This window comes from Melanotaenia boesemani, chromosome 14 (genome assembly GCF_017639745.1).
Source record: "Melanotaenia boesemani isolate fMelBoe1 chromosome 14, fMelBoe1.pri, whole genome shotgun sequence".
NCBI classification, from domain to species: Eukaryota; Metazoa; Chordata; class Actinopteri; order Atheriniformes; family Melanotaeniidae; genus Melanotaenia; species Melanotaenia boesemani.
In genome coordinates, this window is record NC_055695.1 from 28223805 (window position 1) to 28247439 (window position 23635).

Genomic DNA, 23635 nt, shown 5'->3' on the forward strand with positions numbered 1-23635 from the left:
CAGTCTGCCCATTCTCCTCTGACCTCTGACATCAACAAGACATTTTGGTCCAGACAACTGCTGCTCACTGGATATTTTCTCTTCTTCAGACCAGTTTCTGAAATACTCAGACCAACAACCATGCCCTATTCAAAGTCGCTTAAATCTCCTTTCTTCCTCATTCTTATATTCTGTTTGAACCTCAGCAGGTCGTCTTCATCATGTCTACATGCCTACATGTGTTGAGTTGCTGTCATGTGATTGGCTGATTAGATATTTGCGTTAACAAGCAACTGAACAAGTAGATCTAATAAAGTGGCCAGCAGTGAAATCATGAAAAAAATAAAATCTGGAAAAAAATTTTGTTCAGGATTTATAGGAGATAATCTAACTTGTAAAGAGTGGGTGTCATACGTGTCTGCATGGTCACGTGTCAAAAATAGTATGATTTTAGGGTAACTGCTGTGGTAGTTAGAAACTAATGGAGAGAGAGAAAGAGGTAGACACAGACAGGGAGGAGGGGAGGGAGAGACAGCGGGAGAGAGACTGGGCGAAGTGGACAGACCTCACGTTGAGCTCGCGTGAACCTCGGCATCCTTTCCCCACGTCGGATTCACTTCAGCTCCGTTAAACCTCTGGACCACCATGGCACACACACGGTAAGCTCTCATATCTTCCCGATGAACCACTTTAAATCCTCGCAGTTTACTTGTTTTCACAACCGTGACAAGTTTCCAGCCGTCGTCTCTCTCTCTTTTTTCAACCGTTCCTCGGGCTATTGGTGACGCGGTTTTCACAACAGTTTCAGTCAGTTTGAAGCTGTTCATAAATTAGACGAAATAAAACATAATTTGTTTCCTGTCGCACGTGCAAGTAGTTCAGGTGAAATAACGGTTGACTGACAACGACTGCAAGAAGTAAAATAATATTTTGGGTGAATAAGCTGATCGCGAGCCCCTCACAGATGGCACGAATAGTGTTTTTTCCCCCTCTCTCGTTTTTTTTCCTTTTTTTTAAGCTAGCTGTGTGTGTGTGTATAAGCGCACGCGCTCAACCGTTTGTGCGCTCCTCACCTGCCGAGTGCTGGGATGCCACCCTTTAAAAAAAGCTCCCCCCTGTTTTAGCAGCCGACAGCAATATTTTGGGACGTTGTATTCATTATAATAGTTAGCCCAAGTGTGTTTAATCACATTAACATGCATCAAGTAGGTCACTTTTCTGGTTTGCTCTAACAAGACAAGGTCACGCTGCGGGCTGTTTAGTATATATATATGCTAATAAGTAATCCAGATGTGTGCGTGTGCATGGGTTTGTGTGCAACTTAGACCAAAGAGAGACTGCAATGAGCCATCACGTGCTTTAAGAAATGTAACGTCCCTCTGTGTTTGCAATGCACTGTCAGAGAACACATTATGATGCATTTTCATTTGACAAATAAAGTAGATGAATGAACACTTACTCAGCAAAATGTGCATGCTGTGGTATCACTTAAGCTCTCTGAGTGTCAAATCTTGACAATAATGAGGTGAGTGATGTGCTGAGTACAGTAGGCCTCTCTTCACCAGTCTGATTTGGATGGACTTAAGAGATTTCCCAGTGTGGGGCGAGCAGGGGGAGAGCCAGTAAGAATGGATGAGAGCTCTGTAGGCATTAAGATGAACGTCGGTGAGGCAGAGAAAGCCAGAGATGTGCAAATGGAGCAGAATCTGTCCACGTCCTGGCAGTTAAAGCTACCAACACTACCCCCCCTCTCCCCTTCTCCTTAGAGTACTTCCACCACTGCCCTCCTTTGCTCCCTCTATGCCTCCATCTCCCATTTTTCCCTATGTAAAAAGCCTGACATGCACAGGCTATTTTTAATAAAAGTGAAATAGCCTTGTTGCAGTGAAGCGACTCAATGCAGAGTGAAGAGAGACTGAAACAGCGATTTGCAATTTGGAGCTATGTCACCACTCATCATTCCTTTCTGAGCCAGCAACAGCAAATCGTCCTCACGCTTTCATCCTCTACCCCTGCCTTACATTACACACACACATACTTTCATACACACTCATTTTCTAAAGACATCAAACAACTGTGAATGGCATGTACTGCTGGCGACGTGGGCTTTAGAGCAAAAGCTGGCAGAGAGAGAAATGTAAGCCTTGAGCTCAGAGTATGCTAATGCACAATAGCTGGGGAAGACAAAAGTATTTTGAAAGGGCCACTTCTTATGTTTTCGTAGATTTAAGATGGAGATGTAGAACATGAGGCATTACATGTGCACTAGGGATGTGACAATTATAGATTTCTTTGGTGCAGTTATTGTCAGAGAAATAATCATGATTTTACCAGTAATATGCGTTAATTTCCCGTCACTGTAATTGTTTAAAATCTCATCAACACTTCTTTTATTTAAAAACAATTAATGATTCAGCCCTTAGTGGAATAGTGATAATAAATAAAGAAATTAGACAATATTTCTTATTTATAGTTTAATACAGTTTCTTCTACAAGCCTTTCCACACTGATTACAAAAAAAAGAATGGCATGCTAAGTAACACTAAGTCAATCCTTTTTAAACAGCGAAACTATCTGTCAAAAAAAGTTTGAGACTTCTGTTTTTCTCATGTGGAATTCGTCACGTTGCTCTGTAAGCCCAACCTGAGTCGTACCCAAGTACAAAATTGGAAATGACATAATAACATTTTATTTCAAAGTTATGTTAGTTAAACATTAACGTCATTTTACCCAGTTACTGTAGATTCACCTTTTCTTTAGCAAATGAAGTCGGTGGTTGGTGGAGGTAGTTTAACCTTTCCTTTCATGTCAACTGACTTGCTTTACGTCCAGTTTCCACCGAGTCTGTGTACTGGTTCTGGCTGCTGTTTTGTTCCGATCTCTGCTGTACGTTAATTCATACCGGGAGCGTGTCCACTCGACACCTGAACCAGAGGGCGCGTGAGTGCAGTCCTCATAGCTCAATCAGCAAGATCACGAAATTGTAAGAGAATTGGGGAATCTTGTGATTCTCCACTTCCAGGATAAACATCTCATCGGCCATTATCAAAAAGAAAAAAAAAAAAAACACAGAGAAGGCCTGACCTACAAGTGACGTCATGTTTCCATAGTTCAGTGCTGTGCTAATCTGCACAGGTACTTTTATTTTGAAATTTTGTAGAAGCTTTTACACTTCTCCCGTGTCTTATTTCCTGTCTGGTCCTTTCTGAACTCCTGAGCTTGACTTGTTCTGGAAGCATGCTCTAATAAAAAATAGACTTGGCGCATGTTTAGTGGAGAACGAGGCGCTCCTTCTGACACGTGCCGCTGCGCAGCCGGTGTGAACCAAGCTATTGATCAAAATACCGCAGCGTGCACACACCCGGTGGAAATTGGCCTTTACAGGCTGTTGAGCTGTCCTCCACAATGACACCCTGGTCATTGTTTTCCTCAACCAAAAAAAAAAAAAAACTTGCATGCTTGATTCACTGTGGGGTAATAATACTTCCTCTGCCATGCTTTTCCACTCGGGTACACCTTTTTTTAACTTGCATGGAACGAAAACGCAGCAGCACAAGCGGCACCACGTGGATATTGTGTAATAGGGCTGCACAATACATTGAAAACTCACATTCATCATGATATTAGTCTGCCTGATATACATTTTGTTGTATTTTTTATTTTGTTTATATTCGGTATAAAGCACTTTTTGAAAGGCAACTGATTGATTGATACTCTAAATGTAATTTTGTTGTTACTGACAATAACAATAAATGATTAAATCTTGAGTATTGGCAGAGCAGAGTGTGGTTGAACAATATACTGAATGTTGATTTTGGCTTCATACAATAAAAAAAACAGTGATTTATGTGTTCCTAAAGACAGCACGCTTCTGCCGCTTCCATAGGTGAATCTGGGCAAATACCTTAAGTAGACCTGCCTCCATTGCTCCCCAATGCTGCCAAAACTTATCCACCATGTCGCTATATTTATGGAGTATTCCCAGACCCTTATAGCAACACTTTATCAAAACAGTAAATACTTTATACAAAAACATCTGTGAAAAGTCTGTCAAGATAAATCACAACACATTGCTGGACCTCACTGTTTACTGTACATGTAATTTCGAGTAGGACGTACATGTAATTCATGTCAACATTAAAATAGAAATAAATTAAATAATAATTGCCCATAAATAGGAGCTTAACTAAAGTGGCCACAAGTTAATTATTTCCTTCTGTCACCACAACTTAGTAATCCATGGCGACAGGATAAGATGTCATTGTTTTTTTTTATTTTTAAGTCACCAGATGGGCTTCTATTTATCGCAGATGATTTGTAAATGTTCAAAATCAATAATTTTTTATAATTATTAAAAGACAGGAACAGAGCTGCAAAGTGTAGCAGGAACATAAAAGTCGTGCATGCCACCCGGACACTTTAGGGTAATTGACAGGTACCTAAGATGGAGCACCCCTAAAATTGCACGTTTTCTAATATCATGCAGCCCTATTATGTAATTTCATTTTCATTGTGCTGATCTGCTGCATAATCTTTTCTGGAAATTGATGGTTTAGGGGTGATCTTTACCATAGGTTAACCGTGATATTTAATACAACAATTAATTAAAATGAAAATGAAAAAAATCTAAGGTGGTTTTACTTTTGGAAAAAATATAATGTAAAAAGATTAGAAAATACTCAACTTTCCCTGTGATCAAAAATGTTTTTACTCCTTGCTTAAGTGGGTCAGCATCTAGAGAGAAAAAGAACATTGGTTTAATTTTAATCTGTCCTTTTCATATGAAGCATATTGGTTCAAGTGTATCAGAACTTTTTATGGCTCATATTATAATGTACAGTGGCATCAAAGTCTGCTGCATCTCTGTATGCACTGTGTGCCTCTAAATGAATCAAAGCCCGAGCTTATCTGGACATTTATTAAGTCAGAGCAGGCCAGAGGATTTAGGTTGCTCTGTATGCACTGCACTGTATCATATGTCCTTTAGCCAAACTCTGCATAATTTGCATGAAAAGGCAAGAAAATTTCTTTTTGGAATAGCAACGTAGAAAAATGCATTCATGAAAACTTTAGCAAATGTGTCTGAAAACCACGTCCCTGTGTTATGTGTGACTTATGCGCTATTGCTCTGTGGAGATGATAATGCATGCCTCCATGTGTGCATAAAGGTGAAAGCAGATGTCAGGAATGTTCCATTCATTGTGAGAAATGGTGAGTTAGAGTGATGGATGCACAAGAGACGTGGATGAGTAAGGGGGGAAAAAAGAAAAAAAACTGTAATCACACAGTTTCGGTTGGGTTTAGTCACTGACACTTTCCACTGCATCAAGTTTCACACATCAATGATCGAGGATCTGACTCAAATACTGATGAAACAGAGATCATTAAACTTTTGGGAAATGAGGACATACCATCGATTATATTATTTATGAGCCTAATTAATTTCCTAAGGGGAACTTCTTTCATAACAGGGCATTGAGGTATTGATGGGGGCATCTTTAGGTATGCCATCAATCATCTGCTGTCCAGGCAATTGTGTGTGACAGAGCAGTAAAGCACCTGAGCTGCACCTCACCGCCAGGTCCTCCGGCTCAAAATTAATTGAAATTTTTAAAGACCACACTTATCTCTCCGAGTTTGTGATCAACAACTCACGCAACAGCTCAAAGTAACTCCTTTTTTTTTAAACGCACTTTCATGTTGCATCAATCTGTAAAAAAATCACAGCTATTTTTACTGCAGCCGGTAGACGGCTTCGATGAGCAAACAAAGACGTTCAACAAACATTCATGTTGAATTTTGATTTAAAATATCCTCCTCTTAGCTAGATAATGAGTAAGATGTCAGTTTCTTTGCATCTTTTTAGTATCTTGAAGCATTTGTTTCCAGCATTAATGAATGTGGGAGAAATCACACTAATTATGTCTTCTCTTAGGTATCCTGTGCAGCATGCACCCTGCATGGGAATGTGTGAGGAAAGTAGATGAAATGAAGATGCATTTTAAAGAGAAGAGAGGAAAAACTGAAGAATGAGCAGCTGCAATAAACCATCATAAAGGTCCGCATCTGATCAGCGTTTCCTCAGCCATTCCCTGAGACAAACTGGTCAGTGAACATTTGCAATGGCAGCGCATGTTGTGCTTCTTTTTCTCTTGTTCTGTCAAGGGGAAAGAAATGGCATTTCAGAGGCCGCTGGCCTTTCAGAGGAAGATGAAAACTTGCAAGTAATATCAAGCAAAAAGCAACTCGTCTTACCTCATCCAGAGGCCGTGGATATCTTGTTTGTGGGAATCAAAGAACTGGAAAGCCGTGGTCAAGATGCAAAGGATGACGTAACATCAATGCCGAATGTGGCTTTTCAACTTAGTCACAGAAATCCAGCTGATTTTGACTTTATGAACAGTCCAGTGAAGCAGACAGAGTTACTTAGTCGTCTTAAATCTTCTGTTGCCTCCTTATTGTCTAAACATAGCCCTGAACTTACTTTGAACCACAAGAAAAGTAGCAGTTTGACTTATGGAGAGGTTGAAGGAGTAATTAATGGTCACAGCCTTGTGCCAAGGTCAGAGGAGGACTACACTGTCCAGCCTGGGCTCTATGTGGACACTGGAGTTGGTGACATCCAGCCGGAAAGGACTCGAGGCAGTTCTAAATGGGTCACAGAGTCTGAACAGAGATGGTCGAAGTCGTACCTGCCACCAGTGGAGCCTCACCCCCGGCGCCGCAGGAGCTGGCTCTGGAACCAGTTCTTTGTGATCGAGGAGTACAGAGGGCCCGAGCCTGTGCTCATCGGACGGGTAAGCTGTTGTCACAACCAGTCAGCATGCACATGTGAATCATCTGCATCTGTTTGTATAAAATTATCCTGTGTTTCATTCCTGAGGGCCAACAAAGATATTTATTTAGGAAGCACATTTTTTCTGTGAATTATAATCATGTAGAGGACAATTTTATCAGGGGAAACAAAAAGCATCCTCTGTGCTCAGTTACCTTTTCACTCAAGTTTCCCCCTCGATACGTCAAAGGAAAAACAGTTTGCGCAGTGAAAATATAAAAACTTGATATTTCACCAAAAAGTTGTTAGCAGCACTTGACTGAAATGGAAAAATTGGTGAATCAACATAGATGTAATTTACTCCGGGGAATGTTGGAGACATCCCAACCGCTTCCTGAAATGGCCTATTTCTTTTCCATCACTTCACAAAATCATAATTTGTTAAAACATGTTCTGAAAGGTACCTTGCAACAGGAAATGAGGTTTTATGGTAAATGCAGCTCCCTCAGGTGTGTAGGAAAAGACCACCTGCATGTTATCACTGTCGCAGTAAAACACACACCACAGGCAGTGAGCTTTAACAGTCAGTGTGAAAGTCTCCAGGTTGCAGCATAGTGGAGTCAGAAGGCTGCAGAAGAAATGAGTATGTGTTTAAAAATCCAACAGAATGTCTCGCAGCCAGCTTTCATCAACAGGCTGTGAACCGTGAAAGCTCATAACCAGCCATGATCTAAAGTGATCTAATGAAACCACTGTCCTCACAGCTACAATTTGGAGACAAAAATTTAGACAAGTAGAGTTTTCTCACATTTTGATATTTTAATAATGTGCCCAGAGCAAGTCACGATAAGTTGAACTTGACTCAGAAGCTTTGCTTCAGAGCTCTGCTAAATTAAGCAAGCTTAGTTAACATTAACAGTTGATTTATTATCCAAAAGCTTTGGTGCTGTTATTTGACAGTATTTTAGGCAGCACATGTCAGGGATCTGACTGACATGCAGCAGTGGATGGGAGTAGGAGAAGTGTTACTTCATCAGCTGCCATTGTTGAGCCAAGCTCAGTACATTTTTTGTATTGTTAGGTGACGTCCTTGTGTGTCTGTCAGTGAAAGCAAAGCTCCATGCAGAGAGCATGACAATGTAAAGAACAGGCATAACAGCATGAGCCTTGTGTGGAAAATCTTCCTTTAACAAATTGCAGAAAAGAATCAGAAATTTTAGTTTTCTATTTGGCTCTCTATTAGTTTGGTTCATTTGGCCCCTTTTAATCACATCCTCTCATCTTCCTTTACACCTGCACCATGCAGAGAATTAGCACCAGCAGCTGTTCATCTAAATGAGCCAACTGCTAATATTTGCTTCTTCATAATGGGAAGAAGCATTTCCCAATTAAAGCAGTTCTCTTTCTAGATTTTCTGGAAGTTTAGTTAAATGCTTCGCTCCATGTAACTGATCTCTAATTTATTGGTTGGGTTTTTTTTACTGTGTCATTTTATTATTGATTTAGATAGCAAATTTTAAAGATTGGTTGAATTTCACCAGTTACTTGCAAATAAATTTGCTTTTGTATTTTCCAGGACTGAAACATTGATAATTAGAAATAAATATAGAAATGAGAATACTAGTAAATGATAGTGAAATAAATGGTTGTGATTTTGTCATGTCTGCTTATTTGCCTTAGTACTACAGATGGAAATTTGCCAGCATGTTTACATTTAGTTTTTTTTTTTGTTTGTTTTTTTTTTTTGTTTTTTGCACTAATATTCATGAACCTTCATGTATATGATATAAGATGATATAATAAATAATTAATTATTATTAAAATGTAAAAGAAATGTTTTACTGAACTGTATACAGTGACAAAACCAAAAAAAGAAGTTAAAATGACCAAGAATCAGTTAAAATATAAAAAAAAATAGAATAGGAAAAAATGCAGTTAATAAATATATTAACACAAAGTTTGTTTGTTTTTGTTTTTTTTATGTTTGTTTGTTTTTTAACCCTGTCCTGTCCAGCATCCTAACATACAGAACTGCTCTCTGTGTATTTTGCCAGACAGATTTGCTCTTCCAAGGCAGACATGTTATATAAATGGCTCCCCTTGATGTTTGGAATATTTTTATTATTAGGGTCGGAGCCATACGAAGTATGGAAGGACCCTATTGTTTTCCAAATGTTTATTCTTCTCCTCCTCCTTCTCCTTCTAAGCATTTTGAGCCTAAATATCACCCCCTAAACACCCATGAAAAGTTGTGAAATTTGGCACACACATCAAGCCCGGCGAAAATTTCGATATTCTAAGGTCCACATAGACTTCAATGCAAAAATGGCTCAACGGCGTCTACTTTGACGTAGGAAGACGAAACTCGGCACACACGTGTAACACGTAAGTCGAGCAAAAAAGTCAATCAAACACCTGTTGCCATGGCAACGGGGTGCCCGCCATCTTGGCATTTATAGCTATTTTTTCACAATTTTTTTCACTTTACACGCATCGTATTTGAACGAACTAGTCTGAGGGGATTTGTGCGATTGACTCCAAACTTGGTGGGAAGCTTCCTGACAAGTTGGGCACCAAACGCTCTTCAAATCTTTCTAATAGAAGAAAGCATGTTACCGTGGCAACCCACGGAAAAAAGCCTTCTCGCCATGAAACACGGTTTGCTCATATCTCTATAGAAATACATGGGATCTGCACCAAACTTGACAGGATTCATACAGGTTGGGCCCTTAACGCATTACACCACCTGTTGTCATGGCAACAAATTAGCATCGGGTGGCGGGGTCCAAGGGGCTCGGACCCGATGGATGCCGCTTGTGGCTTTAATTTTTATTATAATCTTATTTTCATTAGTCTTGTTATGTCTGTGCCGAACTTGACAGGGAGACAGAGGAAGAGCTAAAAAGAGAAAAGGACAGAATTGAAATGTGGAAATAAAAGTTGTCTAGGCTGCCTAAATCACATCAGTAGTCACAAAAACAATATAAACTACCACAGTACTACACAATCCATTAAGAAAATAGGATAATGATGAAATCAAAGAGTCATCAAACATACCTGTAGAGAAACGTACCAACACAAAGTTAAATCAATGTGGTTGAAAATGAAAGCAGAAATATCAACTTATACATAAAATTTTTATTTTGTGTTTGGATTTATTGGCATATTAGTTAATTCAGCAGCTATTTATATATTTTAGTATTTTTTGTGATCTTGCCAGCCATCCATATGTTAAATGACCATAGATAAACAGAATATGGATGTTTTTATCTGGTGAAGCTGATCTCTAAATGCTTTTAAGGTGTAATACATAGCTTTCAAACTTTTTGGCTGCAGCTTTATTCAAATTGGACTGTATTTTTATCCAATCAGGTTTGACATATCACTACTCAGGTCCTCCCTTTGATCAAGTCAGTGATGGCTGAATGCCAAACTTTAAAATAGTAGTTAATAAACCAACAGCTGAAGTCACAGCTGTGACATCTGTTTCCTGTGTGCAGGATAGGACTGAAGCACAGACAGAAATTTCCACAAACTGGTCAATAACCAGTACAACAAGCTCAAGTTTGGATGTTTTGTCTCTGCTTACCTCTCCCAGTGATTCCCTTCTTTAGTTCAAACAGAAAGCTCAGTTTCCCCTCATGTTATTTTCACCTATTTGTCCTCTGGGATGTGTTTTCTCCCACGTTCCACAGGACAAAACACGTTTTCACACATTATCAAATGAGGGGGAAATAAATGAACCGTTCATTTGTGTGAATATTCAAAACATGCAAATATACATTTGTTAAAGAGAATGTTGATGTTGTCCCTTTTTTGCATAATAATAATAATTTCTCTTTAAATATTTCCCCTCTTTGCTCTAAATGTAACACAATGTACTCAGGAATGCTGCACAAACATCCTTTTAATGTTGACTTGTCATCATGTCACATGAGGTTTTATAGCAGCCACACCAGCAGCCTTCATCTGCCGTCGGTGTTGCAACAACAGAGGTGTCTGGGGTGATTTAGTCCATAGCACACCTGAACTGTTCAATCCCAGGGGTTTTACTTGTAGCTTTTCACAGTGGGCCACTCCTCACTAATGCAGCTGCTGGCAGCTACAGTGTACTCAGAGTAGGATTATATCAGCTGTAACGCTAACAGGAAATGCTGCCAGCCTCTTTGTAGCTTGCGGTATACTTTATAGTGACAGTCTAGATTGGATTCTTACCAGTGCAGTATACACCTCATAAATGTTTAATCCCCCTCTCTGCTTGTTATTGATACAGTCAGGGAGGGGTGTTAAAGCAATCAGTAGTCACACAAGACTGCTCATTCCGGTTGCAAATGCAGTCTCAATGTTGATCTTCATGCATTAAAGCGCTTCTGCATTGTGAAAGAGATGAAAGCAGAAAGTTTTCTCTCGAAGGCCAAAAATAGAGCAGTGATCATGTCAAGGCCTTCTGCCGTGGCAAGAGCTGAGGTGAGCTATCAACAGTTCAAATCACAGGTGCCTTAACCTGTGTGAAGGAAACAAGAATCTCTCTGCTAGGAAAAGCAGTGCGAAGCAGATATAAACCCGGAGGTGGATGTACTGCACAAGTGAGAGGAGGGGAATATCAAGATTAGAGAGAGATTGACAAAGGAACTGAAAGACTGTTTCCTCTTTTTCTCGCTTTGTTTGTATGGGGTGGATAAATTTCCTCCCCGCTGCGATAGTGTTTTTCCATGCTGCATGAAGCACAGCAGGACTGAGCCAGCAATTAGACAATGAGGAGAGGTCTGGATAGAAAGTAGGAGGCGAGGGAGGGGTAAACAAGTCGGGGAGTGGGTAAGGCACAGCCTTCTGACAAAGATGTCTCTCGTGGTGAAGAGTGGGATCAAAATCAAAGCTACTTTTAAGGAAGAAAGCAGGGGAAAAGGTGTGGGTGTTGGTATGAATAAAAAACAGTACTTTATATAGCACTGTTCAGTGTATACTATTATAAGTTTATATAATCCCCAGATTCATCCTCCAGAGCATATACACCAAACAAAACACACAAAATGAGCACAATTTTCTCTCTCCTCTGCTTGCATGCTGTGTGAAGTTGCACTAATATGAACATCTGTTGTTAAAATGCATTAATTTTCTCATCTGGATCATTTCTGACAGTATGTTTCAAAGCAGAGTTACTTTTAAATAGACGGATGTCTTCAGCACAAAAATGGTTTTAAATATTATTCTCTTATCAGTGTCAGACAGTTACATTTGTCTTGCCATACAAAGAAAATGTGCTGCAAAAATTAATTTAATTTACTGGATTAAAAATAAACAGCAAATTGTGCTGAATTGAATAATTGGATCTTGTGTCTTTGACCTCTTTTTGATGACAGGCCCCTGTACAAGAAGATACGTGTAGTACAGAAAAGCTTTGCACACACTAGAAAGCATCGGTCCCAACATGTAGCATACCAAAATCACTGGAAGAAACTCAGCTAAAAACTTCCAAGTACTGGCATCCAAACCAAAAATAGTTCAAACCCCAAGAATTATATGTAAGAAAAACATGAGAACTGTCCACTTTAGAGCTTCTGCTAATTTCTCCACTTCAAGCAAACCACAAAAACAATGTGTCATGTGAAACCAGTCTCAGAGCTGATTATAAAAAAGTCTCATCACTGTGGGACAAAAATTCTGAGAGCTAGCAACTAAAGAGCAGCAAATAAGAAAAATCACATAATCATAAATGATGCCTTAATTTAGCCGTTTTGTGGTGAAAAGTTTTCCAGCTCTAAAAAACTCTACTGTGTTCTCTTTGACTGCCTTTATTGAAATAAATCATGAAGGTCCTGCTAGTTTCCATGAAGATGAAGGAGGTTTTATAGCGAAGTATTCACTCTTCCTATAATAAACTATCTTGGGCTTCACTTCTTTCTGGATCCTCATGGTGTTTCTAAAGTAAATGTGGTGCTACCCCTCCATTCTCCTAACTCTGTCCATCGGCAACATCGGCTGATGGCTTCCTGAAATATATACCTGCATAACACCTCGATTAAAGTGAACTGCTTAGGTTCACTTTTTAAATTTATATTTGTGCACAGTTCCTCATCAGACATTACTAAATTCTGGATGAAGTAAGCTGCTATCCTCTGGTTTTCACTGAACTTAATGTGGTTTACTTGTAGGAGGAGAAAACCATTAAAATCATCTACCATGCTCCAGTTGAATTTACTCTGACACAGTAACATATATGTTGATTCTGTCACATCTGTAGTAATCTCACATGTCTCAGCCTTCTTTTAAGGCCACATTTATACATACAGTCCTTGTAATTGTGAAGATATACTTAATTTGTTTTGCATTTGTTATTTCAGAAAGGAGGTAGTAAAAATAGGCCCTGTGAAGAAAGTGATTCTTAATGTCATGTTCCTGTGCAGTTTAGCTTTTTCTTTGGACAATAATAATAAAAATCTGTGGATTCTACTTCCACTAAATTTTAGAGAAATTTATTATAGTCAATAAAAAAAAATTCTATAAAAAGATAGAGCAGACTATCAAAGGGTTATAAGATTACTTTTGTCATGAATAAAAGAATGAATAAAGCTGATCTGAACTGGCTAAATCAGTTTGAAAACAGACAAGGCTTTAGTTCTCATGAGTGTCTGAGGTCCACAACAGAGGTTGTGAGTAAGCCTCGTGGATTGTTAAAATGTGCAGATGTGCCTTAAGGATAGAGAGATGTGAGGGCCCCTGGTCAGAAAGCACTGTGTGATGAAGGCTGAGTAATCTCTTTTACTTTCTATTTCTGTGTGTCTGGCTTTTTACCTATCCAGCTCACACTAATATCCTCTCTGCCATTAAATACCGATCCAGGATCTTGCACCATGGAGGAAAACAGAGTAAGGGGAAGAAAAAGAGAGAGATTGGGGGTGGGATAAGAAATGTGAGCAGATGGGCAATCTGTGTAACCGAGGTAAGTTGATGAAAAAGAGGAGAAACAAGAGTGGGGGGGGTGGTATTAAAGGTAGAGGCAAAGTAAGGCAGATGGATATATAAGAAGGGAAGGGGCAGATGGATAGAAGAGGCAGAAAGATTTACAGATGGATATTGCCTGTGTTAGTGGAATTCATCTGTGAATATACATATATGGCATTTGCAGGGCCACTGTCCGCCTCGATGTGGATTTGCCCTCATCAAAACCCCAGTGGCATGTTTGGTCCAATGAGTTAATTAGCTGCATGCATCAGTACTCATCCTGGTCCCATATGTATCCTCCACACCTGGTGCCATTCCTCTCAGATTCACTAAACACATTCCATCTTCACATAATTTACCCATTTTACAGAGTCAGGTTTGCTGTACATGCCAGACAAATAAGAGTGTTAATAAGAGATACCGGTATCAGCATACCTCCCGTCAGAAAGTGATGCCTAAAGGTGTTACAGCAATTTACACTGTTTGCGTTTGATTTTGCAGCTGCACACAGATATGGACAGAGGAGACGGGCGCACTAAATACACCCTGGAAGGGGAGGGAGTTGGTTCTGTGTTTGTAATCGACAGCAACACCGGGAACATACACGTGACCAAATCTCTGGACCGAGAGGAAAAGGACCAGTATCGTCTCGTTGCAACAGCTACCGATCGAGAGTCTGGCCGAGCACTGGAGCCCTCCTCAGAGTTCATCATCAGAGTGCAGGACATCAATGACAACCCACCTGTCTTCCCTAATGAACCCTATGTTGCCATGGTGCCGGAGATGGCCAATATAGGTACAGCGCTCAAACAAGCTATTGAAAAGCTATCAGCTTTTTTATCAGCTATAATTTATGTAATTTAAATGGTTTCCAGTAAATTCAAGTTTATTAGCTAGCACAACACTAAGATATCTGTCTTATGCTCTCATTTATTACTCCCCATATTGATGTACTGGCCATAATAATGAACTTTGTGGTTCAGTAAATTATGATTTAAAACAATTGATGTATCCTCAACATCATTAATTAATAAGTAGATTTGTTGTTCAGAAATGGACTAAATATGTACAGTAGAGACCATACCATGTTGTCAAGTCACATTTATTTACATTTATTCACATTTAAAAACAACTGCCATTCATAATGGTTTCCTTGCTACGATGCCAATAATCTTTTTTTTTTTATCACTAGTTAACATTTCCAAATCAAAATAATCCAGATTATAAGTACAACTGAATGCATTTTACCATGAATGTTTATTTAAATTGTTTTTATGGACTTTTTTTTCTTGAAAATACCAAACAACATTCTCTCAATGCTTTCTTTTCCAGCCAGAAACAAACACATTTGAAATTATTTACTTTACGCTTTACCCTAGTAGATATTTTACAACATTACTTTGACAACAAACAAGAAGATTTTTGGCTGTCCAATATTTTGTGACATTTAAACAGAAGTCAAAGATGTATCAACGTAAAAAAAAACAAAAAGAATAATCCAATACAATCTTTGTTCCACTTCCTTTTTCATCATCAACATTATCCCAATCCTCCTTTAACCAGCCTTGTTCTTCACACTGCCACATTTTTGTTTCTCCTTCTTCACATCACTTTGTTTAAACATCTCTCCGCATTCAGCTGCACTTTGTTCAAAACGTTGCTCATAAACAACATTATCTATGCTAAAGTAAACATCCAGATGTATGATTCAGTCGTGATAGCACTGCCAGGACAAATGACTGAAATGATTTGCTTCATTCATCGCCTGCTGAACTCACCACTAAGTTTTCATTTTCACCTGTCAAAATTATTTTTAAACCATCTTTGGCTGGTTGGCCAGTGTTAATTTAGGGTCCTGATGAGGGAAACTCACACAGCATCATGTAAAATTAAAGCAGACAAAAAATATAGTTTTTATATCTGATGTGAAATGATCTGTGTTGTTATGTGAACATTACATTTAATGTACAAAAGAGGCCTGTTTCAGAGACTAGAATTGATAGACAGTCCAAGAAATATGGAAGTGGAAAGACAGATTAACTTATCAGATTGTTCTATGGAGTTAAAACATGAAGAGCTTCAGTGACCTTCTTGAGGGGGGACAAGGGGCAACCCTCTATAATGGTAGGGAAAACACTGGGCTATAAAAGCTAATAATACAATCTTAAAATAAATCTGTGTCACACTGCTTACCAAAGCATCTGAGCTAACACTAAAGTAAAGTCTGGCAGCTCCATTTTAAACTAGTTGTGGTTAGTTGGACAGAGTTAGTCCCATTTACTGAGTGACAGTACAGTTGTATAACCAGGTAGCGAGAAAGGCATGGTTATCCATTTCCATATACTTGTGAGATAAAGTAAAGGAGCTGTCTTTATTTGGCCACATTTCTATGCAGATGAACCTGCTTTTCACACGACTAACGACTTGTTTGTTAAAAGTAAAAATACTGAAAAACACAGAGATTTATATTGCATTATGCACACTGTCAGAAGACCATGATCGTTTCAGTTTAATTTTAATTTAATTTTATAAAATGGCTTGCCAGGATTAAAGTTAACAGCTTAACAAAACTTTCAATAAAGTCTCTTCAGATATACCCAGATGGAGAACAGATTAAATTAAAATGCAGCATTCATTCATTCATTGGCTGAACCGCTTAGTCCATTACGGGTCGCGGGTAAGCTGTAGCCTATCCCAGCATTAACAGGTGAGAGGCAGGGTACACCCTGGACAGTTCACCAGTCCATCGCAGGGCCAACACATAGGGGACAAACAACCATTCTCACTCGCACTCACTCCTAGTAAGAATTTAAATTCATCAATTAACCTAACATGCATGTCTTTGGACGGTGGGAGGAAGCCGGAGAACCCGGAGAGAACCCACGCATACACGGGGAGAACATGCAAACTCCACACAGAAAGGCCACCGCCCTCAAGGTTCGAATGCAGCATCTTAAAATGCAGCATGTCAAAAAAAAAATAGAAAAAGCTCTAGGATGGTGCCTTGTTGGACTCCGCTTTTAACCCAATAACGCCTTAATTTATTTACAGTTATATGATAGGAAAATACATATAAAAAAAAATAAATAAAAAAACCAGAAAAGACTTACAATGAATAAAATACAAATAAAATAGTAATGAATTGTTAAATATCATTATAACAATAAACTATAGAAAAATACACATATGATAGTTAATAAACAATAAAGAAATAAAATAAAAAGAGATAAAGCAAAAAAAAAAAAAAAAAAATTAAGGCAAAAAGTGGTTTGTCCAAATTTGCAACACCAGGTGTAAAGAAGTTCATACGAATTAGCAGTTTCCTATTTTGAAGCAGCGCAGCCTGTTAGATCGGAAGTGAACCATTTTAATTGGGGATGTGCACGACTAGTTGAAATGATGCACAACGTTGAATGACTAATTTTGTTTGGAGGAGGGTTATGTCTCATTGTGCAGAAACTATTAGCAGCGCTGTTATAAGGACTGCACTGCCCCTTTAAGAGTGAGCTACAGAGAGAAAGAGACACGTCAGCTAGCGCAGGTCTGAGCTTTAAAAGTTAGCTGAGATGAACTGTTTAGTTTTTGCTACAAGCTTCAGTGATAAATAAAACAGCCATGCTGCTTGCAACAGGGTCCCATATCTGGCTTACTACTGCTGGGTAAATTAAAGGGAGTTAACCCCAAAGCTAGCTGCCTCCTCAGCCCAGGAGGAATCGCCTCTGCCGCCCAACCTCGGTTTGCAGGCAGAAGCAGGAAAGTTTAACATCTGTTTCTGCTGGCAACAGACCAGAGCCGCACGGTTACTAAACCATCACAAAAATGTCGCACTACAGACACCGTACTAATGTGAAAATGCTTCCTTCTAACAGCCTTATGTATTATAGTTTATCCAGCAAACACAAATTCTAGTTTAGGCTTTTACAGTTAGGATATTATTTGTTTTAAATGCTTGTTCATAAGCTGACGATGATGGATGCACTAGAGATAAAAACTCACTGGTCCATTGACAACTTGTCCAATACTAATTGAGATATTTTATCCAGGATTAAAGTAATAGTCCGACACACTGACAGATAGGCTTTGTCAGTTTTCAGATAGCATCACTAGGAAGACATAAATGTCTTAACCTATTTTCCTTTAAGAATTAACAGTAGTATGTTTGTGTTCTCTGTATGATTTAAAACAATCGTGTTTTTCTTGTGTTTTCTTTGTCCTCTCACCCATGTTATTCCTCTTCTGTTTCACAGGCACATCTGTAGTCCAAGTCACAGCCGTTGATGCTGATGATCCAACGTATGGAAACAGTGCTCGACTGGTGTACGGGATAATTCAGGGCCAAGACTATTTCTCTGTGGATCCCGAGACAGGTCTGTTCATATCTTCACATGTGCCACAAATAGCATTTAAAGCTGTTTCATTGAAATGCTCTCCAGCTGGCGATTACACTTTACATACTTAATCCCCGGTCGTTGAAATTATACAGTATGTTTCATTCCTTCCTTCCATATGCTCAGATGCAGGAACTTGAGTTTTACGTGATCTGTTCACAAACTGAGGCGCCCTGGGGACACGTTTTGAAACATCCTGATTTTAAAAGTATGACTTGCTTTGATGGTAACGAGGAAGGACACTGTGTCACTGTGAAACCTATAGCTGTTGTGATTTTTGTTCCTGCTCTTTGTTCCACCAGGCGTTCTGCGGACAGCAGTGCCAGATATGGACAGGGAGACCCAGGATGAGTATCTGGTCATCCTCCAGGCCAAAGACATGGGGGGGCATCTGGGTGGATTAACAGGGACTACGACTGTCACTGTGAAGCTGAGCGATGTCAACGACAACCCTCCTCGCTTCAGAAGGAGTAAGCTTTGCTTTATCACATCTCCACCTAATTGATGGGTGCTTTCGGTCTCTGTAGCTGTAGAAAATGTGTGAACGTGAGTAAGTGAAGATTAAAATGATGAAATATCTTGCAATGGCATTTGTGACAGGAGTCAGAAACTCTTTGCCTCTTTTAGTTCCGACTTGATATGACAGGTTCATGATAAGACACAAGCACTACAGCTTGTGAGTTGACTTTTCCTCCTTTATTTTATGTTTTGCTAATCATTGTTTGTAACATCAGTTTGAAATAACGTAGCCTTTCAAAAAGCACCGACATCAACATTCATATAAACATTCCCCGGTGGTCCCTGCACTTCAAATGGACTGCATCTTGATGTAGAAGAGTGAAAGATCATGTCCTCTTTTTCTTATCCGAGCTTTTCCCTGTTCCATAGTATTAATATTTCATCTTATAGTTCAGTGCTTTCTGCTTCAATAGACAGTAAAATCACTGCAGACTATGTCTAACACTCAGACATACCCTGCATTTCTTTATATACAACCATTTCTCCTTTCCCTTTTTCCCCAGTCTTCCCTACTTTTTCTTCCAGACAGTCTTTGCTTAAATCCATTCATCTTTATGTTTAAAGCACCCTCTCAATATAGTGATATATTGTACTGCAATACACTTTTTTATGGAAGCAATATTGTAATTCCAAATGTCAGCAGTGTGTTATTTATTTACCAATTTCTGACAATATCTTCCCAACTCACTGCAGGCCATTATTTTCAGCTTGACAATATCAGCACAGTTTAAGCAGACATCTCATTTAATATGCTCTTTGAAAGCAAAGAATGTGATTTTTAAATGTTCTTTATGTGGAGGAAATAGCGCTGATTTGATTGAAATTACGGCATTTTTTTCTGGATGCGCTTCGTGTTGCTGTGCTTGGTTACAGCAAACAGAGCTCATCATGGGATGCCAAGTGAATGATGCGACCTGCCACAGATCAGTGGCTGCCCTTTCATGCCTTCAAAGTGGACAGACTGTAATCCAAGCTAAACAATAACAGCAGAACAGATTTAACTCTGCGAGGCTAAGTTAGAGCAATTGTTTGTTTCTGTGTTTCTCAGTGCCCAAGTTCCCAGAATCCCAAAGATAGATCTGATATAAGGTCAAGACAAAAACAATGTATTAGCTTCACGTTTCAGTAGTTTGAGCTCTGTTGTGTTTCCATGGTTGTTTTATAAAATCAGCTAGCCTGATAGTAGCTACGAGTATATTGATAGAGCTAATTCTGTTTGTCCACAGTAGAGTTGACGGCAAGAGTTAAAAGCTACAATATATTAACAACTATGTGATACTTTGAGCTAAGAGGTAGCATTACTATGCCGATATGCTAATGTTAAAAGCTCTTGGTGTGTTAGAACGTAAGTGTTGTCTAACTGAATGTAATAAAAGTTTAACTTAAGTCAAATGTTCATTGTATAAACTGAGGAGAAAAAAAACTCACCTACCACTTAGACTGTCTCCTATTAGTCCTGAACAGAATATATTCTGATCACTCATCGGCCACTTTATTAGGTCCACCTGTTCAGTTGCTTGTTAACACAAATATCTAATCAGCCAATCACATGACAACGACTCAACACATCTAGTCATGTAGACATGATGAAGATGGCTAGACGAAGTTCAAACTGAGCACCAGAATGAGAAAGAAAGGAGATTTAAGTGACTTTAAATGTGCCATAGTTGTTGGTCTGAGTATTTCAGAAACTGTTGATCTACTAGGATTTTCACACAACCATCTCTAGGGTTTACAGAGAATGGTCTGAAGAAGAGAAAATATCCAGTGAGCAGCAGTTGTCTGGACCAGAATGTCTTGTTGATGTCAGAGGTCAGAGGAGAATGGACAGACTGGTTGGAGATGATAGAAAGACAACAGGAAGTCAAATAAGCACTGGTTCCAACCAAGGTCTGCAGAATATTATCTCTGAACACTCAACATGTCCAGCCTTGAAGCAGATGGACTACAGCAGCAGAAGACCAACTGGGTGCCTCCTGTCAGCTAAGAACAGGAAACTGAGGCTACAATTCACACACACTCACCAACACTGAACAACAGAAGATGGAGAAACGTTGCTGGTCTGATGAGTCTCCATTTCAGCTCCACATTCAGATGCTAGGCTCAGAATTTAGTGGAAACATGAAAACATGGATCCATCCTGCCTTGGATCAACTCAGGCTGCTGGTGGTGTAATGGTGTGGGGGATATTTTCTTGGGCCACTTTGGTCAGCTTAGTTCTCGAGATTCTCATCATGGATGCAGCCGACAAACTTTCAGCAACTGTGTGATGCTATCATGTCAATATGGAGCAAAATCTCTGAGGAATGTTTCCAACACCTTGTTGAATCTATGACACCAAGAATTAAAGCAGTTCTGAAGGAAAAAGAGGACCAACCCGGTATTAGCAAGGTGTACCTAATAAAGTGGCCAGTGAATGTAGTTAGCAGTTTTCTCATGCTCTCTTGCTACACATCCCTTTTACTCTTGAAGTAAAAGACAACTTCTTATCTGACAACATTGCAGTATAAAAGGAGGAGACTGGTAGAGCAGCACAGATCAACACCAGTAAGTTTTACAGACCAATGAGAGGACGAGAGAGAAATATCTACAAATCTTTTCAAGTCCAACATATAAACCAGTCTGCAGCAATATCAGTCCATTCAGGCAGAAGTGTGAGTGAATGCTGCTGTAACTCTAAACCCCTTATATTTAGTCAAATTTTGATTTCCTTCATATAAATAGATCAGATTATCAGATTAGCTGTGGTTAGCACTGAAACACTGAAACCAGTAACCCATCATTTTGTGCTGTGTTTTAAGTACATACATTGATTATTCTTAAACTATCCTGTGAGCCTGCAGCTTGTAACAATGCAATTAAAAAATAAATATTTTTTTAAAAAGCTGTTATTCCCTAAAAGGCTGTCAGGGTGAGGTTCACGTTTTACGTGAACACCAGAAACAGTAAAAATTAAATTGCAAAATAATCTTAGAAGCTTCCTGGAAATCCATTTTCCCAACAAAAAGGTTTTTAAATTGACTTTAGTCCCATCAGTCCCATTCAGTATGACTTGTTTCTCCAGTTTAATCCCAGAGACTGCTGCTGTAATGTAACTGGCATATACAAGGATTTAAGAATAAAACAACCATTGATAGCTAATTATTGATGCCACATGATAAAGATAGTCTTTTCTGTCTCGATGCACTGAGATATTTATTGATTTTGAGTCATTCTCAGACTTCATAGCACCGTCAGGTAGTCTAGAGTAACACAGGTGGCGGCTTCCTGACTTCAACTAAAAAGCCAGGTGATGAAGTCTTTTTCTCTATTTTCTTCTTTCTTTCTTTCTTTCTTTTTTTTCTGGAGTTGTCACTCTACCTTCTTCTCACCCCGAAGAAAAGCATCCATCAGAAACTCAGAGAGACTGACATGTCTTAAAATTTCTCGTTTGCCTGACCTAGATTTCAAAATCCACGACTGCTTGATCATTTCAGCTCAAAAATGAGCATGTGACCAAAATATGGGGGGGGGGTTATGTGTTAACTGATTTAAATCATATTTTTTACAGTTTAATAGTTAAGTGAGTGACTAGTTAAAGACTCTCAACTATCTGTTTGACATTAAGGAGGACATTGGAAAGGGTTTAGGATGTTTAAATGTTTGATTCCTTCTGGTTTTCATCCTGAAAGTATGTTCATGTCCACAAAAAGGGAATCACAATTAAAATGACTGTATATTAGCTTTTACTGAATGTCAGAGAGAAATTTTTCCCACTTTCAAGCCTTAACTCTGTCCTAAGAAGGAGTGTATTTATTACCAGTAAGGTTTAGAATATTATAGTAAACATGTCATATATTAGAAGAGACAAAAAAAGTGTAAACAATGCTTTAAACTGGATCTTGAAATATGTGTAGGAGAGCAGCTGCATCCATTATGTAAATAGCAGCTTTGTTTTGACTCAGAATTGAGCCAAACACCATCCTCATCAACATTCAACACCGGTGCTCCAACCCCTCCATTCATTGTTTTCCTCCCTGCAGGTGCGTGGTCGTTCTCCGTGTCAGAGCTAGCAGCACCAGGTGTGGAGGTGGGCCGTCTCACTGCCACCGATCCGGACCTGGGAGAAAATGCACAGCTGGAGTTTACCATCATGGACGCAGAGGAGGCTGAAATATTCAACGTAACTGGAAGAGACAAAGAGGCTGTCATCGTGCTCAACAAAGTGAGCAACTGGACACAAAACAGAAGCACAATGAAGGCGTGGAAGATCTAAAGCCGCATGCCGGCTTTTATGCTTAAATGGACACATTTTTTGAGGCGGTAAAACACTTCAAACAACCCCTGTTGCTGATAGCTTCAGACCTCCAGGGCTCTATGATGAGCAATTAATGAGTAATAATGAACTAGAAATCAGCTGTTGTAAAAACAGTAGCTCGTTTGAAGGGAGAAGGTCACGTTAAAAGCAGTCAGTGTGAAGCCGTCTTTCTACATTTAAGGGTTTTTAACAACATGAGGCATTCAAAGATAATTATTGTGCTGTGAAATATTAAATTACGAGTGGAGAAAAAGAGAATATGGTGATTAGTTACTCAAAAATCTAACGGAGTCAGATAAAAAAGCAAGTCCCAAGTGGAAGCTGTGAGTTACAGAGAGATAAATAAAAGTGAGAAAAGGACCTGAAATGAATTATGAAGCAGTCTACTATATGTGGTTAGAAATAGACCACGTATGTGTATTAATCATAAATGAGAGGTCTTCACTGATTGTGACTGTTTCATTCTTCATCATACAGCTTCTGGACTATGAATCCCGCAGTTCGTATACTTTCTCGGTGGAAGTCATGAACCCTCTTATGGATCCCAGATACATAAAGAAAGGGCCCTTTAAGGATCAGGCAACAGTCCGAGTCATGGTCCTTAACGCTGATGAGCCACCACGTTTCTCCCAGAACTGGTATCACCTGGATGTATCTGAGAACTGTCCTCCTATCTGCTCTGTTGGCCGGGTTCATGCTGTGGACCCAGACACAGGACAAAGCTCCAACATCAGG

General features: G+C 39.2%; 1 protein-coding gene across 2 annotated transcripts in view; it reads left to right on the forward strand.

Annotated features, from left to right (window-relative positions):
• Nucleotides 1–404: 404 nt before the first annotated feature.
• LOC121653240 (cadherin-24-like) overlaps nucleotides 405–23635 on the forward strand; it is a 32636-nt gene continuing 9405 nt past the window's right edge. Inside the window, exons 1-7 of one of the 2 annotated variants that reach the window (XM_042006576.1) lie at nucleotides 405–638; nucleotides 5915–6776; nucleotides 14198–14492; nucleotides 17944–18063; nucleotides 18387–18554; nucleotides 22626–22807; nucleotides 23378–23634. In XM_042006576.1, coding sequence (XP_041862510.1) covers nucleotides 6102–6776; nucleotides 14198–14492; nucleotides 17944–18063; nucleotides 18387–18554; nucleotides 22626–22807; nucleotides 23378–23634 — 1697 coding nt within the window. In that variant the 5' untranslated portion in view covers nucleotides 405–638; nucleotides 5915–6101. Of the gene's footprint in view, nucleotides 639–5914; nucleotides 6777–14197; nucleotides 14493–17943; nucleotides 18064–18386; nucleotides 18555–22625; nucleotides 22808–23377; nucleotide 23635 lie in introns of those variants that run through there. The other variant, XM_042006577.1, reaches the window with a different exon arrangement.